Source organism: Sinocyclocheilus rhinocerous, unplaced genomic scaffold, assembly GCF_001515625.1.
Source record: "Sinocyclocheilus rhinocerous isolate Xijiao unplaced genomic scaffold, SAMN03320098_v1.1 scaffold1548, whole genome shotgun sequence".
NCBI lineage: Eukaryota > Metazoa > Chordata > Actinopteri > Cypriniformes > Cyprinidae > Sinocyclocheilus > Sinocyclocheilus rhinocerous.
The window spans coordinates 720,352-747,175 of NW_015630996.1; the positions used below are offsets into that span (position 1 = coordinate 720,352).

The window sequence follows — 26,824 nt, forward strand, 5'->3', positions numbered from 1 at the left end:
TGGAGTGACCACATCTTATGCTCGGCTTCTTAACATTTACAGTATATATAAATACTTACATAAATATCTTACATGAAAAACCTAATTCAGAGAAGGAAAAAAGCAGAGGAGAACGTTGGAGGAGGGGGACGGGGAGAACTGATACGGCGTGTGTTTGTGCGAGTGTGCATTTCATGTTAGAGGCAGGACAGTGCGGACACACGGATGCGGGCGTTTATGTGGGTAACAGTATAAACGGCGCGTTCAGTTAGCCCAGTATGGAGAGCTGCTGTAGTTGGATTTGCCCTGACCCTTCTGCATGCTGTTGGCCTGACTGCGTTGGCCCTGCAGATGACAAAAAGAATCAGCATTAACCCTATAAAGCCCGCTAGATCATATTTAAGGTGCAAATTATTAACATTATCAAACATTTTGCTGAGAAACCTTTACTAATGAGAAACCTATTGTAATGTAAGAATAATGTTAAAGCGTCTGATTGTGAATACTTGTAGACGTGATGTACCTGTGTGTCTTGAGCCATGTGGTGGTGCAGTAACTGTGAGGGGGGCTGCTGATGGGGCAGGATATGAAGGAAGGGTGCAGGGGCGTATCCGGGGGCACCTGCGGGGTTAAGCGGGCCAGTTCCTCCCAGAGCTGAGGGCAGGCTGAACGCAGGGCCGGCTGCTGTGGGGAAACCCTGCTTGTCAAATGACTAGAAGGGTCAGAGGAGAGAAATTAGATTAATAAATTCGATAAATAAATAGCCTTGAAAGGACCCTTTAAAACCTCTTAACTGTCACCCGTCCCCTCTGTGGGACGCCTAAATTTACTTCACTATATTACAATTAATCCTAATCTAATCATGACAAACTACATATCGTTGGAAAGGTCTAAGACTCCGAAATAGATATTTTACCAATGTTTTTTTGTTAAAAAAAATTATGTAGGAAAAGTAATAGATTAATTTTTGACAAGAGTGCACCTCAAAAATCTACATCATAACAGGAGTTCTGACCTTTGTCAAAAAAAAGTCTTCTTCATTGCCTTTTTCTCTATCACACTTTAGAAATCACCAGAAATTATATATCAATTGAAAACTTAATCTCAAAATTCATCCTTTGAAACCCATTTTAAAATCAGACATTGCATTACCGTGAAAATGGTACATCAATATGTTACAAAATGTTTTCATTCATGAATTATAAAAATTTAAGTTTGGATCGTGCACTTTCACTATGTTCAAAAATGTGAGTGACAGTTAAGGGGTTAAGTTAAATTAATATTTTGTTTTAAATATTAATACAATTTTAAAATGTTACATTTTATCTAGCATTTATAACAAATAAAAATAAATATAAATTTTTTTATTTTATTTTTAAAATGGGGTCTGCTAACAGGTAAACCTCAAATATCTCTGGTCAAAAACCAAAATAATAATAATAATAATAATAAATTACCAGCCTAAATAATAATCAATGTCATAGTTCAAAAGCTAGGATCAAAGATAAGAAGGAACCATTTAAGCCGATTGGTTTTTCCTCATGTTTGTAAACCACAGTGAGCTAGTTTAACCCTCTGTCTTTTTATCTATTTTTTTGTTTTGAGATATTGCATAATATATTCAAAATGGCGGCAGGAAACGGGGATGCACCATGTACCTCGGCAAAGTGCTACATAATTGTATTCTCAGAAAACCAGACAGGTACAAAAAATATTTATCAGTTAAATAGGATGTCAGAAATAGTTTCATTCGAATTTGTACAATATTTTTCTGTGACAGAAAATATATCTGTCCACTACAGTAGACGTCATGCACCAAAGGGTATAATACTGCCTATGGGCCTATATATAGGTTGTGCCTTATTTTGTATGTTTTATTAAAATTATGATATAATTTACACTTTAATGGTTTTATTGAACAGAAATATTAAATAGTCTTCAGATTTTATCATTTATTTCAATGCTTACAGACTATATTTATTTATTAGGTCATATAAAACTGTAGGCATGTATACTGTATGAGTGCAGATATATGCGTGCATGATTGTGTTTGAGTGTGTGTGTTTGTATTTGTGCTCACATGTGTATGAATTTTTTTTTTTTTAATACAGAAAATCAGATAGGAGTTTAAATGTCAATCAAAAATATTTTCAATACACAAATATCAACAAATATGAAGGAAGGAATTTTATTTCACTATTTACAGGGTATCTGAAATTTTTTTTTAAATAAATTTAATGCAATTTATGACCCATTTTAAGAGCTGCACAAGTAAAATGAACAGTATGAGTGGGGTTGGACAATGTCTGTGGTAACACAGTATTGAGCCATAAAATTACATGATTTATAGTTCAGATACAGGTTTTCACAAAAACAAAAATCTTATACAACAGCATTTCAGCCTTTAGACAATTTTTATGAAAATGGATAAGCATATACATTATTGTCAATTTAAAACGTATGAATATTACTGTCTTAATTGTTTAGATTTTTAGAAGGCCCATTAACTTCTTTCTATGTGTTTGCTGCATAAAAACACTTTGATATTTGCATTGATCTGACCATAAACAGCAAGAAAGTCTTGATGGAAATGCAAATTCATTCTCTGCCACGATGTGGCGCTTTAGGAGCGAAATATTGCGGTTTCCCCGGTAAGGGCTGTGTACACAAAGCAGCTCCGCGCTCATAAACGCTGCTTTATCAGGAATTATAGGTCAAATTAAATTAAAATGCCAGCGACACGTTTCTGAGGACAGTCTGTTGCCTTCAGATACATTCAAATAAAGATATCCGCGCCACGTTTTGACTTGAAATGTGCAGCGCTCATATTTATTCAATGACATTGCCTTTTGAAGTTTAATCCAGCCGTATCGCGACTCTAGTCTTCCGTCCCCAACTGTAAGACCTCTTGAAATTATAATTAAGACATTTCTTATACCATTTAACTTATGTAAAACCTTTTATGGCCTTAAGTTTGATACAACTCACTTTAGGATTTTTTTTTTAAACTCGCGGGAGATCTGCATTTAAGGTAGCCCGTCAGGCAGAGTGGTGATACATTTTGGTAGCCCGCCTGGAAAACACAATAGCCCTGGGAAGTCGGGATAGCGATTTTGTGAGCCCTGATAATATATTGACAAAAAAATTTGGGCATGATTAACAAACATGTAAAAAAATATTACTTTGTGATTTAATAATTCATGCATCAGAGGGCTAAGACATAAATTCACTGTCTGTGACCTCTGGAAATGTCTGTTGCAATTTGCCTCCTAATGGCAGTTGTGATGAACTTTTAATGCTATTGTGAAGACTGACCATACTGACCAAAGACCATGCAATCAGAAATTCACTAAAACGGTGCTTCATTTGTTCTTGGTCTTTTGGTTATGCCTTGTATGCAATCTTCCTAGTAATTGGCTTTGGTTGACATCACAACTATGTGCACATGAAAGTGGCCACATATGAACTTCAGATGCAAAGTAGTTAGCCAATCATGAGTGAGGCAATTTGCAGATATAAGTCTCAAAAGTACAGTAGCAACAATCAACAGTTTAATCCACTATTAACATAAGAGCAGGTGCAACTATTTTTACGCTGAATGTGCAAAGCTTCTGGTGTCAGGCGCTTACAGTTATTTTAGCTGTACAAAACCAGTCCATTACACTGCTTGAGATTACAAACTGGTATTTATCATTTAAATGTATTATCGTAATCATAAATATACTGATAGCAGTTTTACAATTTGTTATTCATCTGGTTATTTACCTATAGTATAGACGCTAATAAATGGGGTCTCTCGAACATTCACAGGAAATAGCTTTTGCAGCGTTGAAAAATAAAGATATGAAAAGATACTGAGAGGGTGGAAAATGGCCAAGTAAAACTAAATATTGACTGTTTTGGTGCAAGACGGATAAAGTAAACCAACAAAATAAAGAAGTGGAAACAAGCAGAAATGTGAAGCTCACCTGGGTCTTGCTGTACACTGTTCCAGTGAGCTCTGAACTCGCAGATCCAGGCAGTCCTGGTGCTAAGAAAAGGTTTCAAATGTTCAATTGAAGTCATCTTAAATTTGACTTTATTCAACACAACTGCAAGCTCTGTACAGTTATTACAGTCTGATTAGGAAGCTTTTCCAGAGCACTGCAGAGATAACTTAAGGCCAAACCAGAAGTTAGCATGACCCTAGTTCCCTCGACAAAACCCAAAAGCCAGTGGAAAATCATATTGGGTTTATTGCAGAAAATAAGCTCTGTGATGAACAATATTTATGATTACACATTTTGTTCATCATGATAATCTTCACAAATTAAAAACCTATGAATTTTGAAGCCTAAATACAATCCAAAGTAGTAAAAGGTTTCAGGACTTATTCCAACAGCACTCCATATCCTAGTGAATTAAGCCAGGCTGCAACAACTAATCAAAACTGATGATGAAAAATGTGATTATCAAATCGCATCTCCACACTGTGCATGGAAAACAATCAGGAGTCACGCCACTTCAAAGCAGTAATTGCTAGTTACAGCCCTAAAAACAACAACGTCTGTGCATAAATTGTGAGTGCAAAATCTACCTTTTCCCGAGCTGTTGCTGACTGCTTTGGCCTGGGACTGGGAGCTTCCTCCATATCCTCCTTTCCCGTAATCTCCTCCAGCATGAGCCTGGGACAACTCATCATAACCTTAGGAGAAAAGAGATTTCAAATAAGAAAGTCCATTTTACAGCCCCAATGAATAATATTTCAGGACCCTCAAAATCCTACAGTGTAATTTACTTCTAAGACCTCGAAATAATCAATTATGATGATCAGTTTTAATGAAAATCCTGTTCTACACAATCTGCTATATGCATTCTGCCACCTGATTATACTTCTGTCTATTTTATACTTACAGCAAGAAAAAATCCTTTTAGTATAATTCTAAAAATGTTCACCATGAGATTGTGGTAAACATTTTTATATAGTAAATGTAAGAATAACTTTTATATTGTTAGTCATGTTTCAAGATGAACATTTAAAGGACCGACTAAACTTACGTTTACTTGATTATCCATATATTGCTTTTTAGAAAATCATGTTAAAATTTGAGTATCAAATATGATCCATAAGGCTTTTGAGGAATGTTTATTTGTTTATCTTTTAATCATCATTGTATTGCATTATATATTTTGCCCTCCACATAAAAAAAAACGTATAAAACTATGCATTTAAAGGGGTCATATGATGCAATTTCAATTTTTCCTTTCTCTTTGGAGCTCTTGGTGCATAAAGAAGATCTGTAAAGTAGCAAAAAATAAAGTCTCAAATCCAAAGAGATATTCTTTATAAAAGTTAAGAGTCAACCACGCCTACCTAAAACGGCTCGTTCTAACACGCCCCCACATGTCTACGTCACTATGTGGGAAGATTTGCATAACACCGCCCAAATGTTCACGCAAAGAAGGTGTAACTTTTATTCTCGCTGTAGTATTGTTGCCGCCGCCGCCATGTCGTTTGAGCAGTGTAGAGTAGGGCTTGTTGTTTGTCATTTCTCTCACAAATGCAGACATGGTTTTATGTTTACGCGGCACCATGCAACGCAGCGCGTAAAAAGACAGTATAAGTCATTATAATTCGTAATTATGTCCGTTTCAGAAAGGCGGGGCATAGAGGAGAAACAATAATGCACAGTATGTTGAAAATAATGTGGTTTTTTAACCTTAAACCGCATAAACACATTTCATTACACCAAATACACAAAATAATGCAACATCATATGACCCCTTTAAACATCTTTGAATGGCAACTGATGTTTTTATGCATTTTATGCAAGTTAAATTTTATGTACCTGGGCCATACATGTGCTGGCTGTATCCGGCCTGGTGTTGGTACTGGCTGGACAGGCCCATGTTGTGCTGCTTTGTGGACGCTGGAGGCATGAAGACAGTGGGGCCGTACTGGAAGGCACTGGGCATTCCTGGCACCCCAGGGTAGTAGGGCAGGCTGGTGTAGCCGTAACCTGGAGGCAGAGGGGGGGTGAGGAAGGCCTGGGTCTGACCTTGCTGGGCTTGACCTGGGTTCTGCGGCCCTTGATTATGAGGGGGGACAGCACTTTGTTGAGACTGTGAGGGGGGCACTGAGGAGAGACTGGTGGCAGGGGCTGGGGAGTTTGAGTCGCTGCGGCCAAATTTGGTAGGCTCACCTGTACAAGCAAGACAATACAGAACAGTCTTTTAGACTGAATAAGTACTGGATTGTCCTATTTGCACAAGCGTAACAATCTTTGTGCTTTAATAATAACAACAACAACGATGGCTGCTTACCTGTGTAGGGATTATTTGCTAATCCTCCATCTCTGCCAGCTAGCGCTGTACCAGGGTAAGTCATGCCATAATAATCGGGCAGGCTGGTGTAGCCGTAACCTGGAGGCAGAGGGGGGTTGAGGAAGGCCTGGGTCTGACCTTGCTGGGCTTGACCTGGGTTCTGCGGCCCTTGATTATGAGGGGGGACAGCACTTTGTTGAGACTGTGAGGGGGGCACTGAGGAGAGACTGGTGGCAGGGGCTGGGGAGTTTGAGTCGCTGCGGCCAAATTTGGTAGGCTCACCTGTACAAGCAAGACAATACAGAACAGTCTTTTAGACTGAATAAGTACTGGATTGTCCTATTTGCACAAGCGTAACAATCTTTGTGCTTTAATAATAACAACAACAACGATGGCTGCTTACCTGTGTAGGGATTATTTGCTAATCCTCCATCTCTGCCAGCTAGCGCTGTACCAGGGTAAGTCATGCCATAATAATCCTACATAGAAAAGTGACCGAAAAACAATTCAATTAATATATGAGAAATAAATATCAAGTGACAGGTCACCCAAAAATAAACACTGACATCATTTAGTCAATTTATCATATTAACATCACAGTAAAAGCTCCTCCACATGAAATCTCTGCATGTGCTTGAGATATAAACATGCATTGCGGAACACAACATGCAACATCTTCCTGTACTTATAATTAAAAAAAAGCACTTTCAAAACAGCCACTGTCAACCAAAGAGAAGCTTTAATGGCTCGTTGCGGGATTCTGCCATAAAAGCTTGGTTTAATGATTGAAAATCTATAGACAGACATAATTTTACAGCTGTACTGTAAAAAATAAATATTTTCTCAAATACTTTTTTACAGTGAAATATCGGAATAGTAAATGTTACAATATTAATATTTCTTATCATTTGATATCGTTTTATTTAGCACTACTACTAATAAAAATTATTTTAGTCATATTGATATAAATCAATTTTTGCCTAAATTGTGTAGCGCAAACAAGCACAGCGAACTTGGAGCTTAAAAAAAAAGATCTTAAATCAGAAAAGCAGCAATTGTATTTTTATTCCCCAAAATGTGCAGCCCTACTGACCAGAACTTATTTTTGGGTAAATTATTTTATTAATAGGAGGAAGCGCATTGTCAAAAAATTTTTGCCTAAATTGTGTAGCGCAAACAAGCACAGCGAACTTGGAGCTTAAAAAAAAAAGATCTTAAATCAGAAAAGCAGCAATTGTATTTTTATTCCCCAAAATGTGCAGCCCTACTGACCAGAACTTATTTTTGGGTAAATTATTTTATTAATAGGAGGAAGCGCATTGTCAAAAGAGTGTGAAAACAGGCATTTGACTAAGAAATGGTTACCATGGGCAGGCGGGACTGCATCATCTGTAGGTCCTCATATCCATAGATTGGCTTTAGGGATGAGAAGGCATAGAAAGATCAGAAATGTGTACAAGTCAGGTCAACAAAATCTAAATAATAAAGTGAGTGTATATATAAAAATTTGGCTTCCTCTATCTGAGCGCAGATCATCCATACACTAACCGGATAAGCAGGAAGGAAGCCACCAGGACCCATGATATACTGACTGGCCAGCAGCGGCGGTACTCCTTGAGCCAGGTTAGGAGGAGCTTTACCTGAAGATATAGAAAATAAAAATTGGAAACAAGAAAACACTATTTACAGATTGACAATTATGCTAAAAATACTTCCAACTCTGCATGCAGTGAATGTTTTTGCGACTGACCAGAGGTGTTGGAGGGTGTGATGTTGGTCTGCAGCGGTGCAGAACGGACAGCAGAGGGAGCGGATGCACCATTAGCGGTGAGGCTCTGGTTTGCAGCACTCAGGCCGTTGGAGTTGACTGTCGAGCTGGACACGCTCGACACAGAGCCAGAGTACGTGGACAGGCTCACATTCACGTCAGCGCCCATCTGTGTCTAAAGGAAGCATTGCAATTCAATGTAACACTGATCCAGTCACACTTATCCATAATATAACCCCTCTCAAATAGAGAAGCTGAAATCAGGACAAATAACGGAGAGAAGCTCAGGTAAAGAGTGAAATACTAAAGTGAGGAAGCGGAGAAGAGAAACTGGAAATGGGACACTTACGCTCAGGGAAGAGCTGGTGGGCGCAGAAGATCCAGGAGAGTTAACGCTGCTCACGTGACTGAGAAAAAACAAGCAATGATAAGACCGTAAGGAGACTGACTGCTTCTCATAAATATTTAATGAGACTGAAATCCGAAAGAGGTGGTCCATCATACCTGCTAAGTGATGGAAGAGCTGTGCTCAGGACAGGCGCTGCTGTTGAAGAGGAGGAAGATGAGAGTGATGAAGATGACAAGCCGTTCTCTGTGGACAGGGCTGTGGATACGGGCTGAGGGGTGCTGGACGGAGCAGCTGCAGATACATCAGATCAAAAATGTAAAGTGTGGCCAATGCTACAAATTCACCTAGCAAAGAAAGTACAGGTAAAAATGGCAAGGCTGTTAATACAGAACTCATTTACCTTCCTGTGCGCTGGACGTCCTCATTTCACTGAATCCATTCTGTGGGGAAAAAATAGAACAGATTCAGCTATTAGCTAAACTAATATTTCACTGTATTAAGACCATCATACCAATGAATTTATAGGGATGAAAATGATCATTTTATGTTAGGATCACGGAGATACTATTATAGTTTTTATTAATATTTTAATAAAGTTTTTTATTTATCTTTTGTTTCCATTTTAAAGTTTTACTGATTTTGTGTTTGTCTTTTTTTTTTAAATATATGCTTATATAGGTTTTATTAATCTTTATATTAGTTTTAGTTATTTTAGTACATCAAGTTAAACCAAATTAAAATGAGAAATGCCTTGTCAACTAGGTGAAATAAAAATATATATTTTTTCCAGTTAACGTCTTTTTTTTTTTAAATATATGCTTATATAGGTTTTATTAAAATGTTAAAATGTTTATTAAAATTACAAATTAAAATGAGAAATGCCTTGTCAACTAGGTGAAATAAAAATATATATTTTTTCCAGTTAACATTTATTTTGAGTAATGATTTGTTTTTGTTTGTTTCAGTTTTAGTTTACTCTATTCCTGCTAACTAAAAATAAAATTAAAAATAATTAAAAAACGAATTAAAAAATACAATACAATTAAAAAAATACATTTATAATAATTAAAATAAAAGTTATTATAATCACTATTGGCAAGGAAAACCCATAGATGAGAAATATCAAATTTCTTGATATTTCCAGGTATTTCCAATAAACATAGGAACCGTGAACAAAATCAGTTCAGCTCTGGATTCTGGATAGTTTGGACCAAGCTAAACCAATTAAGGTGCAGGTGAAAAAGGGTCAACGTTAAGAGCTTCAGTATGCATGAAGCACCACTCACACAGAAATCACTTTCAAAGCAAGCAGCTTACTGTTGGTCAAAGTAGCCAACTTGAACATGAGCTAAATCTGCAACTAAGTAACTGATTGTGAGGATTCCACTTGAAATGGCTGCATTTTGCCTGTGAAATGGTAAATGTGATGAATTTCAGTCATACACTGGTGGCAGATGACTCCACTCTGCTAGCTGAGGATGGAGCCAAGACAGGAGGGGCAGTAGTGCTCGGTAAAACAAGAGAGGCTGATGGGTAACTGGACTCCATTACTGCTTGAGGCAAGCCACCTAGAGACTCACTAAAACAAGAAAAATAAGATTAGGAATGCATTAAAGTAATTTGTTTGTGGAATGTTCTGGGATTTATCAATAGTATTTGTGCCAATGTTGACTTTAAACAAACATAACATTTTACACACATAATAATATTTACACAACGTTAAGGAATATATTCCTCCCAAAATTTCTGTCATCATTTACTCTCCCTCATTCATATTCAAAACCAGTCATAAGGGTCAATTTTTAAAATTTTATACATGATATTCATTATATATCATTTTATACATGATCTGAAAGCTGAATAAATAAGCTTTCCATTGATGTATGGTTTGTTAGGATAGGACTATATTTGGCCGAGATACACCTATTTGAAAATCTGGAAAAATATTTTTTTTAAATCAAAATATTGAGAAAATCGCCTTTAAAGTTGTCCAAATTAAGTTCTTAGCAATGCATTTTACTAATCAAAAATTAAGTTTTGATATTTACGGTAGGAACTAGGGATGTCAATTTTCGATAATTTCCATGATCGATCGTCGTTTAAGTTAACGATCAATTAATCGTTAACCTTAATGCGTCTATGCAGCCCGGCATGACAGGATGTCCAAAAAAAATTTAAAAAACGCTTTCTCACCCGAATTAAAGGGGTTTTAGTCTGAATAAAATGCTAGTAGCAGGATTGTAAAATGAATAGATGTGATTATGATCATTTGATAAAATAAAGAGAGCTCGTCTGAGATAATTTTACTTTGTTGACTGTTTCCTATCCTGTCACGGGATGCTGAACGCGCCTCTTTAAATGGTTTCGTGGTGCTCGTTGTTGTATTTTAAAACACAATTGCAATGTTTTCAACTGACATTATGGCATTTAAAATAAAATTATCCCAAACATAACTGTGGCGCGTGTGGCTGTGCTGCGCAGTCAGTGAACCGCTTCCATCGGCGCTGCTGCAGCAAAACACACTGTTGCTAACATGAAACATGAAACATTATCAATGTGAGTATTATGACCAGTACTTAATTTAATCCTGCTGGATCCTGTTCCGGAAAATGTCAGATTTGACGGAGCGAGCGCGGGTTTGACTAGATGTATTTGGAGGTTATTACTCACGTCTCAATCGGCACAAATCCAAATAGTTCCATATTAGTAATGTATTTGAATGTTAAACTATTATTTATAATGTAAACTAGGCTTGTACTTTACACGCATTCGCATATAGACGGAAAAGATCATCCTCTTCACAAAAACGAGCAAAAACGTCCTTGGCATAAAAGCAGAGTGGACCGGTATACTATGGTCTATTTAAACTGACCAGTGTTAATCGATCATCGATTAATCGTTGACATCCCTAGTAGAAACGAATCGTTCGCGAAAGTCATTAGTTACTGAATGAACAAATGACTCGATGACTCGCGCATTAAGACAGTGACTTACCGTCACCTACTGGCGGTTTTAGTATTTAAAACAGGGGTGCCCAACCCTGCTCCTGGCGATCGACTGTACTGCAAAGTTCAGAATGATTCTCTCAAGTCTTGGCGATCGGCCTCTATTAAACAATAAAGAAAGTAAGACATCTTTTTCTTATACAGTTTAGTAGCCTACTATTGTTTTTGGCAGAATTGATCATTAATCAACTTATCACCTTTGTATCACCATAGTCCCTAAATGTATGTACATGCAGGAAATGGGATTCAAATCGAAAACATTTTACCCCATTTTGTGTCCCCCCCACTTCTCAAACCAAAGTTACACCCTTGAAAAATACACATGCGTTTTCCTCATCTGTTTACGTTTACTTGAGACAAAAAAAAAAACGGCTGAGTTTACGAGGATATACTGACGTAATTTTGTGCACATTGGTCGCAAGATGTGAAAGAAGTCAGTTCCATCCCGGAACTACCTTTTCTGTTGTGGAAATGCACAGAGCTGTTCGAGAACGGACACAGGACGGGAAACTGCACCGGGATCATGGTTCTCTGTGTTCGCGCTTCAGATGTGTGCTCAGCATGAGAAAAGGCATACAAGTTCTTTCCCTTCTTGCTCTTAAATGTTTTAAAAATCACATTAAAATGTGAACGCAGGAATCGTTAATTAGAATTGAAATGCATGCGTCTTATCAAATCCCTGGTTCTAGGAAACGGTTCTCGATACCCAAACCTAATCAAGCATGCAAGTTTATGCCTTGTTCACCATATTTGATGTGCTCTGGGTGTGCACGTTGATCAATGTTTATATGTGAAATAAGGCCTAAATTAAATCTGCTCATCATATAAAGCAGTCATGTCTCTTCAGAAAACATTTGGACCGACGTGAGTGAGCAAATAATTTTTATTTTTGGGTGAAATATCCCTTTAAGATCTTGTAAACATGTATAAATGAAAGACACCCAGGTGGACAGACAGACCTGATGGCAGTGGATTTGAAGTACAGGCTGCTCTGGGTTTGAGGAGCAGCCTCAGGTTCCTGACAGCTACTTTCTGATTGGTTGAGATTCTCCACAGTGGATTCAGATCCAAAATCCAGTGCACCAAACTGCACATTCAGCCCGGACACGTCAGCAGAGCCTGGCATCTCTACTGCTGAAGAGGGGATCTGGCAAACAAAACACATATTTACTTGTTCATTAAGATCAAAAAGTCATTAGACTAATACAAATTAGGAAAACAGGTCGCTATGAAACTCGTTTTATTTTTCCCCATTATACTGTTTTCAGTTTTAATTTTTCTGGATTCTGTTTTTTAATGGTTTAATTACATTTTAATAAATCAAAAAGTATGTCTAAATTATTATAAAACTTTAATTTCTTACAATTTTAACAAAAATAATAATGCCTTATGTACTTTTCCAGAGCTGTTTTGACTTTTAATTTGTTTTATGATTTAAAACAAACAACCAAAATTGTGGTTAATTAAATTGTTGAATTAACTCCTTAAATTTTTTGGCAAATAAAGTGCCTGTAACAACACAAGATGCGATTCGATTCTTGATTCAATTCTCGATTTTTTGATTACATTCAGTGAATATAGTTTCAATACAAATGCTATTTATATTTCTAAAAAATTAACAGTAAACATCAGTTTACAAATGGTGAATTAATAAAATTATGAGTCACAGGCCTGCATTTCAAACATATTCATTTTTTAAACAATAATAGAGCCCTATAAAATGTTTTTCTTAATTTTTCTAGTAATCAAATGAAGGCATAAAACATTAATTTAATTTATCCTAATCAAAAGAAAAATGAAACCCTTTTATTTTTTGCCAAACAAAGTGCTGCACAACAGAGGTTTACTGTTAAAATTAAAAAGAAAACAAAACAAATGTGATACTTCCTTTAAAAAAAAGTTTGGTTAAACTTTATTTTTAAGGTGTCCTTGTTACAGTGTAATTATACATTTAAGTACGGCGTATTATTATTTAACTTCATGTAGGCCTACTTATTTTAGGATTAGGGCTTGGCTTAGGGTTACTTGCATGTAATTATGCATAATTGATTGTTATTATAATAGTAAGTACACGTAACATATGTAACAAGGACACCTTAAAATATAATATTTATTAGAAGTAGGATTGTTGTTACACTGAGTCTTAAGACTGCTAAATAGTAATATATTTGTGTCAGTTTCTTCACGTTAAACCAAACTTTTATTTTGACGGGTTGCCATAAAGAACTTGCAGCTGCTGTATATGTGATATGATGGTAGTTTTCTCAAATTAAACAGTAAAATGCTAATGAAGTGACTCTAAGAGCTCTCTGATATTCGTGTGTTCATATCGTCATATAGTAAGACTGCAGAGGCTGAAAATACCACGAGCGTCGTCCGCGCTTTAGTATGTGCGTAGTAAACAAAACAGTGCGTCTGCGCCTCCTGCCATTCATTCATTGCGGAAATCATGGCGCCTTATGCATGATGTCAAATGCTTCCGCAGATTTGTAGTATTACTACAGCATTTCACCTGAGCATTGCAAATCACGCAAATTACGTTGTAACATCACACAAGGAAAATAAAAGGGCGACATCTAGTGGAGAAGACAAATGAAAAAATTCATGGTAATCAGACCTTGTGTTAAATGTTTGCTGAAATAAATAACGGAAATGATTGATTCACGCCTTTTGAGAATCAATATCTAATCAAAGCCATTAAAAAAAACGATTAACTGAAAAATCGATTGTTTTGCCCAGTCCTAGTGAAGACCTTCGGCAGCCTTTTACGGCTGCTAAATCACACTGCTAACGCTTGCATACATTTACAACAGAACTCACAGACAAACAATAAAAGGGGCTATACGGTATTTTGTAGGGGTGGGGTAAAAAAATCGATACAGCATAGTATCGCGATATTTTCTGCGGCAATACTGTATCGATACACGGACGCCAAGTATCGATTTTTTATTATACTATTTGGTAGAATAACAAAATCTATTTCTTTACAGTCCACTAGATGGTGGTGGTGAGTTTTTTTCTAAAATCTTTTAATGCACGGCAAGCCGTTGATTATCCCGCTTGTTCCATGGTCATTTGCCAGTATTGACAACTTAAAGCGGTTTATGATGTTAGCAGCGCAATATTTAACCGGAAGAGTAAAAATGACGGTTATTTTTGTCAGTTACGGCTCGTTAGCTCTAGCTTTCTGCCCGCTTCAAATCAGATACAGAGATGAAATAGTGTGGTAAGACCACGTTTATTTGAATGAATTATAGCATTTATTTGAGTGAATTATCGATCGAGAGAGAGATGACAGTTGTGTGTGTGTGAATTACCTGCGTCTGTGCGTCTTGCTCTACAAACAATGAAGCTGTTTAATTACTTCAATTTTACCTCGTTGCTGAGGAAGATAATGAAGTGATCTAGTATCTATGTTACTTTATTAATAAAAGTCACGGGGCAGCACCGACAATAAGTTTCTGTGTGTGCGCAGTGCAATCTGCAATCTCAGACCTCTCTCCCTCTCACTGTGTTTATGTGCGAGTGGTGTGTGTGTGTGCATGAATTAAAGCAGGGCATTAATATAGAACGGTGATATAGAACTGGCTTGGAACTACATGGAATGAATGAAAGTAAAATACTCTAAGAGCAGAGCAGTGCATAGTATACCTGTTGTAGCACATTGTTTACTTTAACACATTGAGTACATGCTATTTTTAATTGAAATGTAAAATTTTTATTTTAATATAAGACTATGTTTTATTTTTTTTTCAATTTAACAGTAATTTACTTTCAAATGCCCCAATTGCTGAAGGGTCTGCACAACTTTTTTGTACAAGTTCAAGTTGCATTAGCACAGTAGCACAGCGGTGCACCTGTTTACATTTAATTAAGACTGTAATACAAATAGTTGAGTTTGCCAGGTGCATACAACATTTATGACAGGTTTTCATGAAAGTGTTGGTCAGTTTGTCTGCTTGACAATCCCATTTTGCACTGCAACAATAAAACTGAAGTGAGATAAACAAACTGAGAAATGTTTATTTTTAGTAAAAACAGATGTTGCCAAAGTTTTTGCTTGGGGACATAATTTGAAGTTGGAAAAAGGTAATAAATATCACATAATATCGCAATATATTTAAAATCGCAATAATATTGTATCGTGACACAAGTATCGGGATAATATCGTATCGTGGGGCCTCTGGTGATTCCCACCCCTAGTATTTTGTCACCTTAGAGGGAGGTGGTGCTCTCCGTCTCTGTGGTCTGATGGTTCTGGGTTGTGGCGGCTCTGTCGTGGTGATGACAGGCTCACAGAGGGGTTTCAGTGTCGGAGAAGGCCCATCATGTGGGGGAAGTGGGGCAGGGTCTCGGGCCTGAGCCGGCAGGTCCGACTGGAGTGCTGCATTCTGATGCTGGGTCAGACGACCGAGGATGGGGGACGGGTCAGGTTGGGGCTTCAGGTCCACTAAAGACAGAAAAGACATATACCAACATGTGTCAGTCTCTGTCAAACCTTGTTCAAAATGTAAAAGAGTGCATTGGGGATATGTAAAACCACACTGATTACAAGACATGATGCAATGGCCAATGACCTCCAGTAGGCTTGCCGCGATAGACGGTGCTGACGGTGATACCGGTGTTAAGCCGCAACACCGGTTATGTCACTTGCCCACCGCGGCACCGACCCCCACCGTCGTTTTGATTTTTTATAGTAATAAAAATCATTTAGTTCAGTAAAAGAACAGACACTACAATTAAAAACTCAGTTGCACGTGCACTTCATGTAGCAGAGTACAGGGGTGGCGTTTCCCAAAAGCATTGTTAGCTAACTATGGTCGTTAGTGCCACTGAATTCTATTGGCAACGATGGAACTTGCGACCATAGTTGCTTTCGGGAAACGCACCCCAGACTGGGCAACCCCAGTGTGCATTGCATAGTACTTACAGTGAGTTGTTGTAACAGGGGTCTCCTTGTGTTCATTCAGGGTCACAGGGGTAGTTTCGAGAGGCACCGGAGCAGTAGATTCAACAGATGCAGTGCCATTGCTCAGTGCCCCTGAAACCTGATTGGACAAAGGGGCAATTCGAGGTGTGCTGATTGGCTCCATTTTCTGTACATCATACTGGGGAAGCCTGGATCCCAGCATGGACTAGAAGAAAAGCAGAAGGGTTTGTCACGATACCAAAATATTAGTACTCAACAGCAGTGTCAGTAAATTTTATGACTCTCAATACCAATTTTGATATAACAGCAAAAATTATTTGTTATTTTATCAAGTTTGAGACTTAAGTGCCATCTTTGTACAGGTACTTTTGACATATCATATAACAAAAATTATACAATAAGTAGAATGCTATGTAGTAAGTGATGCACACTATATGATTTATTTGCAGTTTTTGTAGTTTATTGGCTAAAATTGGATATTTAATTTTATCCTCTAATTTGAAGTATTGGTTTACAACATCACAAAGCTAATTTAAAGGGACAGTGACCGATTGTGTCAATTCTGCTAAAGGTTTGGTGTTTTTTTTTTTTAAGACAAGTCTCTTATGCTCACCAAGGCTTTAGAGAAAAATCATAATATACAATAACGGTTTTCAATTTGAATATTTTAAAATTGTCGCTGAATTTTCAGCATCATTACTCCAGTCTTCAGTGTCACATGATCCTTCAGAGATCATTCTAATATGCTGATTTGCTGCTCAAGAAACATTTTATTAATTTTATTAACTTTCATTCTTCTTTAATATAGCAAATTCAAATGGACAGAATGTATTTGAAATATATTTATAAATTGTCACTTATCACGGTCACCTTTATCAGTTCAAATCATTTAACTTTTTAGCAATTTAATGCAACCTTGTTGAATAAAAGGTACTCATTTAAAAAAAAAACACAAAAAAAAACTGACTGGCTCCAAAACGTTTGAAGGGTAGTGTACATTAAGTAAATAATTGTTAAAACTGGTTCAATTAAAAAAAAAAAAAAACCTGATGATTAGCCACAGTCCTGGATGGGAAAGTGAATTTGGCCCTGTAAATCTGGGTGCAGAGTCAAGCGCTGTGGTGCTCAGTGCCTGTATGTGTGTGTTTTTCTCACCGATGCGGCATGTGCATAAGTGCCAGCAGCAGCAGATGCGTAGCTGTGTGTGTGTGTTCGGGTGGTGTGCTGCTGAGAGTTGGTGAACACCAGACTCTGGGTGAGAGTATCGGGGCATGACGGCTCCAATCCGGCCAGCTCAGAGTCGCCCTCAGCCACCTTAGACAACAGAGAGCCGAGATCCATCCTGAGGAGCAGAGAAACACTTTCAGACAACTACAAAAAACGTCTTTGCTCTAGGATGCAAAACATCAAATACATTTTTAACGGAGTTCTGCCCTATTGCTTCCACAACACAGGAAGCAGGAAGTGAGGATGTTCCAAGAGTGCACCTACATATGCCTGCTAATCTGTCTCTGCATGCTCAGTTGTAAGACCGTTTACTTTTTTGACTTCAATTGCTAAACATAAGTCATAAATTAACGAGACAGGGAGGGGAATCATACCTGAATGCATGCCAAATATTTTGGAGCACTCAGGTAGACAGGTATGTCTAAACTTGCTCTTCTTAACTGCTTGTTGAAGATGCAATACAGAGCAGTTTAATCACTAGCTTGCACTACTGACAATATTGGATAAAAACTTAAATGAACTGAATTATACTTTTGTCAACTGTACAGCAGCTTTATAGCTGAATCATATTCATTCATAATTAATGAATGAAGCAAAAAAAGAACTGACTTGATCTAAATAACACCATCGCCCTCTCTAGAACTGTATATAGCTGAATCAAATGTGTTTCATAGTTGCCTAACTTTATACAGTGTTGGTTTGGTTCAGTTACTGTGTAAAGTTGAATAACACTTTTAAGAGGCACTTAATAGCAGAATTTAAGTTCTCTCATACTTGGTCAAGTTTGCATCACTGACACAAGAGTTACTTTCCTGTATTAGTGTGAACGAGCAAAACCAAGTTCTTTACCATGTAGAGATGTAGTGGTCAAGGCAAATCAGGAGTTGTCAACAGTTACTTACAACACTTCAAATGAAATTCATATTAAAAGGTACCAATTCAAAAATACTATAAACAAGTTGTACAAGTAATAACATATGTCTGACAGAGTGATAAGTAATTCCATTGTAATCCTAGGTGTGCCACTTAAAAATAAAAGAAAACTATTATTAATGTACTACTACAAAATATAAATAAGTGACTTTTCAAACTGTTTAACTGTAAATGCAGTAATAGCAGTTAAATATATAAATTGATGTTAAATTAAGTAAAAATTTGTTTAGTTTTTTTAATGATCAATTTTACCCATTTAAAATTACAAAAAAAATGTATATTAATTGGCAAAGAGTTTAAAAATGCCACTGGACATATCATTGGCTGCTCCCATGTGTGAACTACCCAATGGCATTTATTTTAACTTGATTGACATATGGCTAAATAAAAGCATCTGGTAAATGACAAAGACAGTTGACAAATCAAATGAACCTATTTAAAACTTGTAAAATTTAACTTGTTTAAAATAAAAAAATAAGTGTATTTTTGTGAATTTTAAGCCACAGTAAAATTCGTTTTAAAGTTAAATTTCTAATGAAATTACTTTTAATTAATAAATTCTTTCAATTTCTTTATTTTTAAGTGGCACTCCTAGTCGTCCGTATATCAGAGCTCTGTTTTGCAAAGTGCTGAAGCACAGGAAGCACTCACCCCTGTCCAGGCTGTGCAAGGTTCTTGGAGCCAAGTGCATAAGAAGCAGTGAACACTTTGGTCTCAGATAGCTGATAAATGGAGAAGTGAGCATTACACACTGACATCTCTTGATCGAGTTTTCTAGTTTCATTTTAACATTCATGAAATCACTCACATCTTCATTCCAGTCTTCGGCCGCCCAATCTTCCAGACTGTCCTTCCAGGCTCCTGAAAGCACAGGTGAGGTAAAGATAAAATGCTGTTTTGCAGAGGGCTAAATTAAGAAATTCATAACCACTGGTTAGTGATTATGCTCATTTACAACTTCAGCTGTGCTTTTTGGTTTGAGGATGACCTGCACTACATAAATCGGATCAGTGCATTTCGAGTTTCCATCTATACAGAGCCTGCCGCATCAAATCAATACTACAAAACACCAGCTCATCTGACATCAATACTACACTGAAAATGGCTTCAGATATAATTAAGTAAAAAGTATTAGAGAAGCAAATTCTGCTCTATTAAAGAAATCAGGATCCGGATCAATAAACAGCACTCACCTGCTCCTTCAGTAGTCTCATTTCCAGCCTCCCCTGCCTCAGCAGAGCCGGTGCAGTCAGCAGGGTTAAACGTCCTACTGGTCAAAGAGAAGCCAATGGAGGGCGAGTAAGAATAATCACCAAGAAAAAACGTTTGGAATGGTCACAGAGATATTTCTCACTGAAGGAGTGTGTGATGGGTTTGGAAAGACAAAAGCGTGAACACTCACCCCATTCCCTGAGAGAACCTGCTCATTCCAGCTCCTCTGCCTCTTCCTCGGCTTCCTACACCTGAGACGACACACCAGCATAAATACCAATCAGAACAAGTGAAAATATAAAGGAAAAGTTCAGCCAAAAATGAATATGTATTTACTAATCCTTGTGCCTTTCCATTGGTTTCCTTTCCAAGATTTCATAATCTTGACATGCCACGTTTGACCATTTAACTCCCTTTCCCTGACCTTTTTCTCCTGTACCTTTAAGGCAGCTTTATGCAAATATCCACGATTATCACAATGTCCTCTTAAGAGACATGAGGAAAGACAGGCCCCTTCTGATGACTCTTTCTTGTCCCATTCTTGCTCCCTCACTCACCATCTTCCCCTCTCAAGTTGCAGCTGCTTTAAACGCATTCGTCACATTAATTGCCCTACAAACATTGCTCAGAGTGACACAAATAGCAACACAGGAACAGGCCCCATCCTGCCCAGTCTGAGATGGCAGAACCTGCATAAAGGTTCCAAAAAAGAACTAATAAAATGCAATAGAACCATCATTTTGGGTTCACCAAATAACCTGTCAATTAACAGTTCTTAAACTAATTTTATTCAACAATTCACTTCTTAACGTGGTTCTCCTTTGCTGTAAACAAAACTTGGTTCTCATGAGACTAGCATATTCTCACCGGAGCTTACGCTGCGCCTACATCATCCACTCGAGCGCCACTCTCTCATGAATGAGTGTACGACAATAAGCAGAAGCTAGAGATTTCGGTCTATAAAGTTTTAAATGTGGATTTTTTTTTTGCACAAATGCATCGCTTTGCTTTAGAAGGCCTTTATTAACCCCCTGGAGTCATGTGGAGCACTTTTTATTATGGATGGATGCACTTTATTGGGCTTCAAAATCTCGGTCAAATAAATGCAGCCTTGGGTGAGCATAACAGACACCTTTCAAAAACACATGCACACAAAAATCTTACCAATCCCAAAGTTTTGAACGGTAGTGTTAGTTTTCCACATATTTCTGAACAATCGACTGCTCATTTTTTGCAGCTAATCAACTTAAAAACCACTTCTGGGGGCAGCAGTGTATTAGTAAGCAGTAATGTCTTGGAGTGCATATATAATGCACTGACCTCTCCCTCTTCCTCTGCGCCCACGGTCTCCTCCTCTCTCTCCTGGAGCTGAATCAAACCCGTTCTCTTCCGACCGCCCTAAAAAAAAAAAAAAAAGTCCAAGAGCAGTGAATGCCTATACACTTGATCTCCAATCACCACGACAACATTATTATGCAGTCTAATTGGACACCTTGCCTCAGGCAAAAACACAATCTATACATGCAAGTTATACATGTACACACTAAACGCACAGAAAGACACACCTTCCTGGTTGTGGCTGGCCCCTCGGCCACGTCTGTTTGGACCCCCGCGGCCTCTGCCTTCCCTTTCTCCTCTCTTCTCCCTGCTCTCTGGAGCTGTCCCTTCTTTTCCAACATTTTTCTTCTTGCCAACTGTCTCCCATGAGTCCTGTGCAAGCATGAGAATAATTCAACAGAATCAGAAACATGGGTATATTAACCTCAAAAGACCTCTAGCAGTTTAATAACTAGTATGGCAGGCTAGCAAAGCAGGAAAAGCTCCATTACATTATTTCAACTCAGTCATTTTTCTAGTATAATTAATGCAATTACAAAAGACACTGAATCAGAAACAAGTCAAACAGGATCAACTGCAGCAAGCGCGCACCTTGACAGTGATCTCCTCCAGCAGGAAGTTGATAGCCCTGTTGACGTCCCCATTGCAGTCGTGAAGGGCCACCATACACTCATCCTGATTTTTGCCTGTAACCTCCATGAGCTGGGACACAAACACAACCAAATGCAATTAAACTCTTGTAGATACAACAAAACATCAATTATCTTGCTCTATTATATTTTATGGTAAAATTTACTTCTGTAACACTTTGATGATTTTATTAAAGAAGCCTACAATTTTTTACAACAAAACGGTGCTCTAAATGTGTATCTATCAGTCAGAAATTATACTGATTCATTTGAATGAAGCATACAACACAAAAACCTTGATTCATTGAATTAGACATCTGAAAGTAACTGCAGTTCAGTGAATCAGAAACCACTCTGATTTATTGAGAACGAGTCATTAGACTAATTCAAAACAAAAAGGTAAGAGTTCAAGACTGATTCTAGAATCTTTTTATCTACCAGACAGAAATTATATTGATTCGTGGGAAACTAAAATAAACAAAAAGTAACAAATATTGATTCATTTTGAGATGGAAATGTGAAAGTAACTGCTGTGAATGAAGAACCACTCTGATGGATTCATTAAGAGAGTCATTAGACAGATTCAAAACAAAGCAAAGTGTCCACACAGATTCTTAAAACTTTTTTTTTTTTTTTGCTGATTCATTAAAGGAAATTGGCTCAAAAGTTTCTTAAAATTGGACTACACTAATTCCAGCTGTTGTTGTGCACAATCAGCAGTTCTAAATTCTGTTTTAATGGTTTATGTAAAAATAAAAATGGACATCTAATCAATTAACACTAGAACCGCCAGAGGTCGCTGTATACCTAAAAGCGCCAGCGGGTAAATTTTACCCACGCATATGACAACTGTATTTATATGGCTAAAGAACATATTATTTCACTGTATTATGCCACTGTCTTCACAAAGAAGTGTCTAGAGTCATGAAATGATTATGTCTAGTCATCAACTATATTTTTATCCTGTTGTTCAGAACCGCTAGATTTAAATCAGCACAGCCAGCGAAGGATCAGAATGAAAACGTTTTTCAGGAGTCGCGGCAGTAGAGGCGGCGCAACTATAACGACATGTGAATAATCCCGCCCACTCTAAAGCGGCACTAAACTGCAGTGGAAACGCAAACCGTGCCGAGTCATACCACGCAGTGGAAAAGCGCCATTAGTGTTTCTAGTACCTACCTTCCATAAATCGCCTTTTTTTTGTCATTTTGACTTTATGAAACTGATAACCGCTAAATCAGTGTGTGAAAGGTGTTGCCTAGAAATGTACAATGTTAAAACATAAGCGGCAAAGAAAATAACAGCACGAAAATACATGCATTATATAGGTGGGTAAATTTGACCCGCTGGCGCTTAAAGGTATAAATGCCCCGTTTTTTGATCTGGTTTTATCTAAATGATTTTTAACAACATTATATTGTAAATTACATAATTTTAGTAAAAGTCAATAACTGGGAGACTTGAATGTTTTATTTTAAATCTGTTATGTACATTTGAAAAACAGCCATGGGTAAAATTTACCCCGTGGCGGTTCTAGTGTTAAATTAATAAAACCAACAACTGAACAATTTATTCAACAAATTTATTCAAATTAACAAAAGTGCCCTATAGATTTTTTTTTTTCAGACATTGTGTCTGTTTTAATTTAAATGGATTCTGTGTTTTATGATTTAACACAAATTTATTATTGAAAATGATGGTAATCAATAGGGGTGGGGGGGGAAAATCGATACAGCATAGTATCGCGATATTTTCCGCAGCAATACTGTATCGATACACGGACGCCAAGTATCGATCTTTTATGATACTATTAGGTAGAATAATAAAATCAATTTCTTTACAGTCCACTAGATGGTGGTAGTGAGTTTTTTTCTAAAATCCTTTAATGCACAGCAAGCCGTTGATTATCCTGCACAGCGAACTTAGTTCCAGGCAGCTCTGGACCGCATTACATGTCCATATCACTTCGCCAAATGATTTCTGTTATTTCAAAGGTCTTCCAACAGCACAATAACCTTTAATTTAAATGGATTCTGTGTTTTATGATTTAACACAAATTTATTATTGAAAATGATGGTAATCAATAGGGGTGGGGGAAAAAAATCGATACAGCATAGTATCACGATATTTTCCGCAGCAATACTGTATCGATACACGGACGCCAAGTATCGATCTTTTATTATACTATTTGAGCAAAATAACCAAAACCCACAACAATACTGGCCAGACAAATAAATATAGTAAGCAATATGATAAAAACAACAATTTCCATGTTTTGCCACATAATTACTTTTTATTATGTAGGTAAAGCACATACTCTATCTCTCCCGCTCTCTCGCCCTCACAGACGCACATACATAACTTACAGTACAGAAACATACACGGGCTAAACGTTGTTATCGCTACTCTGGCGATTTTATTTTAAAAGCTACATGATATTTCTCACAAGCGAGGTAACAACGTGAAGAAAATGAACTTAAAGTTTCACTGTTAGTAGAGACGCTGCTGCCGAACAATTTTGAGAGAGACACAGACTCAGAGAGGTAATACACACGAGCTCTCTCTCTCTTTCTAATAACTTCATTAATATCTGCATTAGTCTGCTATCAACGGCTCAAGCCTCCATTACTAGCTCTAAAATGACATTTTGTAATTAGCAACGGAGGCGTTGGATGAGATGCGGAAGAAATTAACTCCGCTTCGCGTCATAGCCGCATCACCACCTCGGGTGTGCATTATTCGTCTAATAATTCAACGGCCCGTCGTCAATTATTCCTTACGTAAAATACTCTAAGAGCACAGCAGTGCATAGTATACCTGTTGTAGCACATTGTTTACTTTTAAGAGTACATGTTATTTTTAATTTAAATGTAACATTTTTATTTTAATGTAAGACTATGTTTTATTTAATTTAAATTTAACAGTAATTTACTTTCAAATGCCCCAATTGCTGAAGGGTCTGCACAACTTTTTTGTACAAGTTCAAGTTGCATTGTTCAAAATACTTGTAGTAGCACATCAGTGCATACCTGTTTACATTTAATTAAGGTTTATTAGACTAGACTGTAATACAAATAGTTGAGTTTGCCAGGTGCATACAACATTTATGACAGGTTTTCATGAAAGTGTTGGTCAGTTTGTCTGCTTGACAATCCCATTTTGCACTGCAACAATAAAACTGAAGTGAGATTAACAAACCGAGAAATGTTTCTTTTTAGTAAAAACAGATGTTGCCAAAGTTTTTGTTTGGGGACATAATTTGAAGTTGGAAAAAGGTAATGAATTGCAATATATCGCAGAATATCGCAATATATTTTAAATCGCAATAATATTGTATCGTGACAAGTATCGTGATAATATCGTATCGTGGGTCCTCTGGTGATTCCCACCCCAATATCAAGTATATGTAAAGTACAATATTGTGATTTGATTATGCAAACAGCCCCCATTTATTCATCCAAATTTTGCCAAATTCTGTGACATTGTGTTATACAGTAAATTCCTTTTTTGAGATTGGATTCTGCAATTCCATCCTCAGTACTGGATATCAGATTTTGTCCTCCGTATTGGAATATAGACATGAATATGGAAATTAAAACACAATCTTCTGGCCAAAATGTTGCTGATTTCTGTAGATTTTGGTGTTGCTCACCTGCTGGACTTTGCCCTCAAAATCTGCATCGTTTTTGTCGTAAATCATCTGGGCGAGTCGGATCTGTTCGGCTGTGGCCTAGAGACAGATGACAGTTACACATCCATATTCAGAACACACAGTTAGGTATACGCTGGTCCTCAGGCTTGTGCATACGGCACACCTAACTGATGAAGAGTGTGTGTACGGCTCACCTGTATCGGTTTCTGTGGCTGTGAGGTGTGTGTGGTTTGTGGTAGGGCTCTGTCCCGATTGCCCCTGGCAGCATCAGTGACCACTGAAGTCATCATAAACAGTATATACAAAATAATGTATGTACAAAATAGAAAATCTGGAGAAGAGGAAACAGAATCAAATTATTACACTCGCATACAAGACTATAAAAAAATATTCCCAAGACATTTGTGTACGAAGGGTTTGGTGACAGGTGCAGCGGGCCTGTGGCTAGTTTAACTCTCAGCACTGTACTTCTCATGTAAAACTATCACCTCTCTATCTGTCCAGCACTTAAATATAGCCATGCAAACATAGTCTGGACTGGTGTCCACTTACACACCCACCCAAACCCCACTACTGAAAAAATAAAACGCGCCTGCAACAACATATAAACCGCTCATCATTCTTAAAGGGCCAGCTCACGAAAAAATAAAAGACAGTGATAAATGCTGGAAACGATATTAGAGTAACAAACCGCATTTTTATGTCTATCCCTTTAAGGGCTAAGTCTCAAAACCTACCGAGTTGCCTACTTAGATCGCATAGTTGGGAATTCCGAACGTACGGTTCGGCCAAAAACGCTGTCTAGGTAACGTTAGGGAGCTCGGTGCGTTTTAAGCAACGGAAAGATTTTAGCTAAGTGCTGACTAAAAATAATCGCGGTAACGGTTTGAATTCGCTGCGACCGCCATGTATATCAATCGTCGTGACGAACTAAAACCACACAGAACCGTGAAATGGCCCTTAGCAACAGACACGCAAACAAATGCGAGTGATTATATCATTGTTATATCGTTTTAGCGCAAGTAAAAATACATAATTGCGTCATATTTATGTATTTGCGGTCAGTTTTGGATAGAGTTAGATTAGACGGGAGAGTAAAAACAAGCAGATGCTAACACGCTCGGCTAACTGTTTGGTCTGTACCACGCCGCGTCGCTGCTAATGCTACGAACAACCGTCAACAGACCACAGCTCATCTGCCGCTAATATTGTGTCGAAATCGAGTAAAGTAAACATTTAATCATTGGTCAGATAGAAACATACGCTCTTTTTACAAGTCGACGGTAATGGCTTTGTTTTCAGTTTTTCTGCATCACAGAAACTCTCCGCTCCCTCAACGCTGTGTTTTTACCTGCCCACTGACCGCACGCGCTTCCCTCATACAGCAGCGCGAAGCCCGCGACAACAAACAAGCCGTTTTTCAATATAAAAGCCCAGACGACGTTACTAAAATAAACGTCCTGGCCGTTTTCGCATAGCATAGGTTATATGGATAAACG

The 26,824-nt window shown here is 37.5% G+C and overlaps 1 protein-coding gene across 8 annotated transcripts; it reads right to left on the reverse strand.

Moving 5' to 3' along the window:
* Nucleotides 1-26,775, reverse strand: LOC107740989 (ubiquitin-associated protein 2-like). Of its 8 annotated transcripts, none has more exons than XM_016553560.1 (28): nt 26,677-26,775; nt 25,520-25,656; nt 25,326-25,403; nt 21,636-21,746; nt 21,272-21,416; nt 21,027-21,104; nt 19,897-19,957; nt 19,688-19,764; nt 19,303-19,355; nt 19,146-19,216; nt 17,490-17,676; nt 16,335-16,539; nt 15,619-15,854; nt 12,364-12,551; nt 9,845-9,978; nt 8,800-8,847; nt 8,555-8,690; nt 8,400-8,457; nt 8,033-8,225; nt 7,831-7,922; nt 7,648-7,698; nt 6,686-6,761; nt 6,382-6,564; nt 5,808-5,978; nt 4,556-4,663; nt 3,948-4,009; nt 503-691; nt 1-324 (listed from the first exon to the last, which is right to left on the reverse strand). In XM_016553560.1, the coding sequence occupies exons 2-28, from the start codon at nt 25,613-25,615 to the stop codon at nt 244-246; spliced, it is 3,168 nt and encodes a 1,055-aa protein (XP_016409046.1). In that variant the 5' UTR covers nt 25,616-25,656; nt 26,677-26,775; the 3' UTR covers nt 1-243. The 8 variants fall into 8 exon arrangements, with proteins under 8 accessions (XP_016409046.1, XP_016409047.1, XP_016409052.1 ...); XM_016553561.1 differs by having other exon boundaries at nt 26,663-26,752; XM_016553566.1 differs by having other exon boundaries at nt 6,382-6,450; nt 26,589-26,717.
* Nucleotides 26,776-26,824: the final 49 nt, after the last annotated feature.